The sequence below is a fragment of the Eimeria acervulina genome, genomic scaffold (genome assembly GCF_000499425.1).
Source record: "Eimeria acervulina Houghton genomic scaffold, Eah_scaff1341, whole genome shotgun sequence".
In the NCBI taxonomy this organism is placed as follows: Eukaryota; Apicomplexa; class Conoidasida; order Eucoccidiorida; family Eimeriidae; genus Eimeria; species Eimeria acervulina.
This window is the reverse complement of record NW_013550276.1, coordinates 3246-8737: the sequence shown is the minus strand read 5'-3', so window position 1 is coordinate 8737 and position 5492 is coordinate 3246. Positions and strand designations below refer to the sequence as shown.

The window sequence follows — 5492 nt, the reverse complement described above, 5'->3', positions numbered from 1 at the left end:
GAACGGACGGAGTTGGTATGGCTGCACAACAGTTTGTTTCGCCTGACGCCTGCGGCATTTCGCAGATGACCAAGAGCTGCTGCAGCCGAGAGGCACCATGCGAGCTCCGCAACATAGTTCGGATCCCCACAGCTGAACCCGCTGCGGTGCCACAACGCAGAACGTGTTTCGGCAAACACCTGGTGCATGAAGACCGATATAACCAGGCCTTTATCGGTGTGGTGAAGGACAGGGGCAACCTTCTCGCTGGTGTGATCCCCGTGCAGTGTGCCGTTTCCGCACGCCCTGATCCCACGTAAACAGGAATCACAGTAGCGATATTCCTTAGCCACTACCCCAACCAAGTTCTTGTCGCACCTTCCCGACGGCAATGCCACAGCTTGTGACGGCAATGTCAGCGTACCAGTTCAACGCATGTGTAGCCAACAACAGCCCCGCACAGGACTTGCGCAGCAGCACAGGGACGGGAAGCGTTCCTAGTGCTGTCTCGAAACAACTGAAGAGCAGCGTATAGAACAACGAAGTGAAGGTACAGAGAAGAAGTATGTTAGCAACAAAGTGCCTAACCCGACAGAGCTTTGACAATGGGCATGGCAAAATCAGCGAAGCAGTGCGTACGGCAGCTCAGCAAGTCAACGGATACTTGAGGACCTAGAATCAGGCGTCCGGGGAAAGCCTTAAGCACTGCAATCCGATCTACGAGGTGTAGCCACTGCGAAAAAGCAGTATCCAGGGTGTGATCAAAGTCTTGCCGTAAAAAGCTCCGCCGCAAACACAATTTCAACTCGTCTACGCAGGGAACAAATTTGAATCAGCGGACGGGTTTTCCACTATTACGGAAGCAGCGGTGGTGGTTCCGACTGTACCTTTGTTCACGCCAGCCAGTGCGTAAGCACAGTCCCCGAGCGGTGATCTGGCGAAAACGCTCATTTTCTGTTCTAATGTTGCACCCGCTGCTGTACTTGCCAGCATGAGCTTGCACTGTAGTCCTCGATATCAATTATCATATTGAAAAACCGTTGGTGTGAGCTCCCAAATTTGTCTGTGCTCGTCCTTGCCTCTTGCAATGCATGTTCTTTAGAAAAAAGAGCGTACCGTCTGGCCGGAGCGCCACCCCTAGCAGCTGGCAGTGGCGATGAACAATCCACATGTTCAGTGCTGTCAGAGTGTAGCTGCCTCTACAGTACCGAAACTAGCAGCTAGTGCTAGCCAGGATCCACGTAACCACCAGCACCTGTGCAAAAAGGTATTTCGCATTGCAAGATGAAAGGGGCACACGATGATGCTCGGAATGCCAAAAATCATTACCGCAACTCCGACTTTCCACCTATGTGCGGTCTGGTGGTGATGCAGTGCCTAAATATTGCCACCAGCCAAGAAAAACGTAAATATCCTGTATTCCTTTTGGTAAGGAACCGGAAGGCAATGCCCCTGTTCTTCTCCCGTTGCATGGCGTTGCAAGAGGAATCAACGCAGTCAAAAAAACTGCGGAAATATTCGCATTTAGCCAATCTAAGGAGCTTCTCACTCCCGCCACCACGCAACCCAGTTCACCGCTTTCAGTTCATCCCCTAAATCACCAGCTCAAGAAACGTACTACGCAAAACGCGAGTAGATCAAAATCGCATAAGTACGTATTCCTGTCCAAGAGCTCGTTGAAAACAACTGGCAGCAGTGACGCAGGCATCAGTGCCAACTGCGTGCTAAACACGAATGCAGACTAATACCTGAAACTGTTGTTCTTCTCTATGGCACGGAGGTACTTTATTGATGAAAAAAGCATAATTGGCCTGCAGATATGTTACTCGCAGCTTTTTCTACATTTGGGACCACCTGCGGCTGAAGTTGAGCACCGCCTTCACAGACATTTAGGACATTAAAGAACAAGCATTCTATGACTTTGCTTGACGCCAGCGCGTCGCCACAACGACCTCTCGTTTCGCCAGTACAAAGATAACATTGGTTCCCCAACTATCGGTTAACGTCAAAACACTGGCAAATCAACTACTATTAGTCGGGGAGCCGACCTCAAACTCACCACAGAACCCGGGACATCGCACAGTGCTGAAGAGGAAGCCAGTACCTATGCAGATGCAAACGTCAAAAACAAGAAAGCAATGCAACAGATGCATCCAACAACAGGAGATACAGCACTTTCCGCATAATACGACAGTGATAATATGCACAAGCGAAGCAGAAAGGCAATCCCCTCAATGCATGATCCGGAAGTTAACAGATTCAAGCAACGATGTACACATAACAGTGCACTATTGTAGAGCGTTAGAATTGCTCTGCAAACAAGGAGCAGAGCGTAACCACGCCACAGACTGTTTGCCCTGCAGATGGATAAGGACACTCCAGCGGCCAACCTTTAGCTGTAGGGTGTGGCTTTTGTATCCTTCGTCTCAGGTATAATTTTACTGGTCCCCAAGCCATGGTCCCCAAGGAATGTCATGTGTCACTAAATGGCCTTTCCTGTACGACGTCATTTCTGTCCCAATCCAGATTCCGTGGTGCTGAGACGAATGGATCCACAGACAGCTACTTACAGAACAAGATTCTCCTCCTTCCTCCGCAAGCCTCCGTGCGGTTACTCCGTAACTTTCCGTACTTTTGCCGGATGTCAGCGCCCTGAAACAATGGAGAACCAGGAACACTAGGGCAGCAGTAAACGCGAGCATAGCAAGAGATACAAAAGCCGCCCCAGTGGTATGGAGCTTGCCCGTTCTTCTAAAATTGTAAGCAATGGATTCCTGCTGTGGTGCAGCGACTCCAAAGCTGGATATCGGAGCGTCTGACTGTGCCATGACGCCGCTCTGCGCCGGAGCGCGCGCGCCGGCAACGGGAAGAGGAGGCGGGAAGCCACTCATTTTAGAGTTTAACGTTAACTGTAAATGTTAGTTTCCTGCGCAAAAAAACCTGCCGCGGTTGGAGGTCGAGGCGCGTTTCGCCCGGCGTTCAATGTTGTTGCAAAATGGCACACGTTTGCGCCGAATGCATGCCTCGCGAGGAACTCGATGTAGTGTAATCAGACAGTGTCATCGAGTTGTCCGACAGAGCAAAGCATCTACAGAGGCCCAAATTATACTAAATAAACAGCAATATGGAGTGATAGTACGGCTTGATAACTGGATTTCAGATGGCGGCTAGCAGTAGGGGTGCTTGTTACGTTCATAGCTCACGCTCAGACAGTGAAGAACCAGGGCCTGCTACCGACACCGCCTCGACGCACCTAGCGTAGAGGAAATAAGCAGTTTAGGTGTTTTTATATTCCCACGAATTGGACTCCAGGAGAGATTTAATAATGTTTAGATTATACGAAATATAAGAGAGACCAGAAAATTTCTTGTGGGGTGCCTTTGAGTCGCGTGTGCTCGACCTAGTTATGCTACATCGGACCCAGAGTGCAGCAAGGTGTGTGCGAGGTTGGTGCGAGTACTTCTACTTGCATGCAAGGCTGGCTATGGGTGGCCACATACGTATTTTACGGTTATCTACAGCGTTTGCTCGTGCGGCATAGGGGACTTGGTTCTCCTTGCACGTGGGGCTGCACTCCAGTTTCACGGAGGTGCGGGGCGATTCATGACCGGCCAGCTCCTCATTGCTGCAGCCCCAGGCCCTTGTCCACTCTGCTCAGGAAGCTTGGAAAAGAGAGGGGGGATATCTTCTTTTTTTTGGGGAGTTTTTCTTACGTCTTTTGGGGTCTTGTGCACCTCGCGACTGCCCTTTGATAAGATCGATGACTCTTACTACGCTTCAAAACACCGCATGGTTCGCAGGAACAGGAGAAGGATACGAAATGGCCCCCGACAGCCGGCACCCCGATGCATAGCGCTGAATAGTAGCGATGCTCTTTGAATGCGTAAGCCGAAAAGGGGAGAGAAGGGCAGAACCGTCATGTTTTTTTCATAAATATTCACTCAAGCCACAGCCATTTACAAAATGGCGACCGATCAGGACCTGCCCTCTGTTGAGAAAGCGGCCAACGGACCCTCGTTTCGTTGAAATCAGCGCAACGCCTGCATCCCATCCAGCGCAAAGTGTTTTTAGAGCAAACGCAATTGCTAATGAATGCACCAGCCCTTGCCATCTGTCCATATTTTATACCCGCCGCTGTCCGAGGACAGTGGAGGAGTTCTTTCCCTGAAGTTGTACGTCCACGTCCAAAATGCAACCGAAGAGCTACATTTGCTCTTCGCATCCTTGGTACTAGGAGGGGTGTCACGGCAATGGTCGTTCTAGCTAAGTAAGATTACCACTTTTATGGAGAGCATCTGGACTACGGAAGCTTTCCATTATCCGCGGTGGAAGTTTATTCCGATCTCGGCGAGCAGACTAGGGCAGAACTGAGAAGACTTCAACACGAGAAGCTGGTCATGAGCCACTATATTGAGAAGTATCAGTCCTTGGTGAACCGAAATCCCGCGGTAGGCTCGGTACTCGCCCGCCAGTGGTTGATTGCATGGCTGTCTCCCGGGAGAAATGCAGTCGGTAACTGGCCGCACGGCGGAGCGGAAACTTAGGGGCAGAAGTGTTGAGCTTGCGGAGATGACGGGGTACCTACGCATCATAGGTAGGAAAAAACGCGAATTTCACCTCCCTAGCAGGGAAAGTAAGCGGGTTTGGGAATGGCCCCGGTAGACAACCCATAAGCATGGGTGCTGTTAGTGAGCTCACCCCGTTCAGAAGTAACTAGAAAGCAGTAGAAAGCAGTAATTGCCGGCAGCCAGAAAATTCAGCTTCAAGAAGGGCGGAGACCTCGCCGAGCGGCTCTTGTTCTTTTTTACAACAAAAAAGGTTGCATGATTCGAGATTGTAGGCCTAGAAAAATACCTAAGGAGCTGGTAAAGCAAGTGTTCGAGCGACGTCGTCAGGGGAGCAAACATTGCGATCAGAGGGAAGCCCTGGAACCCAAGCAAATTGGGTGCAGGGATGCGGACGGGACACGCGATAACCGCACCTGCAACTCCTCTTCGAGTTAACGCTGTGCGTATCCAAGTCCGTATGGATGGTCAGGGGTTGCTGCGAAGTGCAGAAGTTACGGCAATGAGTTGCAACCTGCCAGTATTCGTTTGCACAGTCTTTCCGACTACGCTTGGCGGATGACGGACGGGGCACCAGAATCGGCAAAACCACGGGTATACAATGTAAGCTCAATCCAGAAATGGGTCATCTTGCCAGTATAGGGGACTTCTATCGTGGAGCACTGTACCGTGAGCGGCTTGCCGAGCCGCGTGCATGCAGCATCCAGATAGCACTATCGAGGTATAAGCGCGCCTCTTAGTGCTCCCAACGGTGCATGCCTTCTTTTTGGCTAGAAGATGGTAAGCAGAGGATCCAGGAAAAAAGGGGCAGCTTGTACGCAGAACTAGAGGCGCTGCAGGCAGTAAGGGAACTGCGTGCAATTCATCGTAGTAGTCTTGCCAGAGCCGCAAAATCGTGATTTGGGGGTATTCACCTTCCGTTTAACAAAGGGGGGGGGGGGGGGGACA

At 50.9% G+C, this 5492-nt stretch overlaps 1 protein-coding gene across 1 annotated transcript; it reads right to left on the bottom strand.

Annotated features, from left to right (window-relative positions):
- Positions 1-1984: 1984 nt before the first annotated feature.
- EAH_00058730 (hypothetical protein) lies at positions 1985-2870 on the bottom strand (the record flags this gene model as incomplete). Its single annotated transcript, XM_013397259.1, has 3 exons — positions 1985-2083; positions 2550-2631; positions 2800-2870. 3 exons carry the CDS (start codon positions 2868-2870, stop codon positions 1985-1987), a joined length of 252 nt encoding a protein of 83 aa, XP_013252713.1.
- Between the last annotated feature and the right edge of the window lie 2622 nt (positions 2871-5492).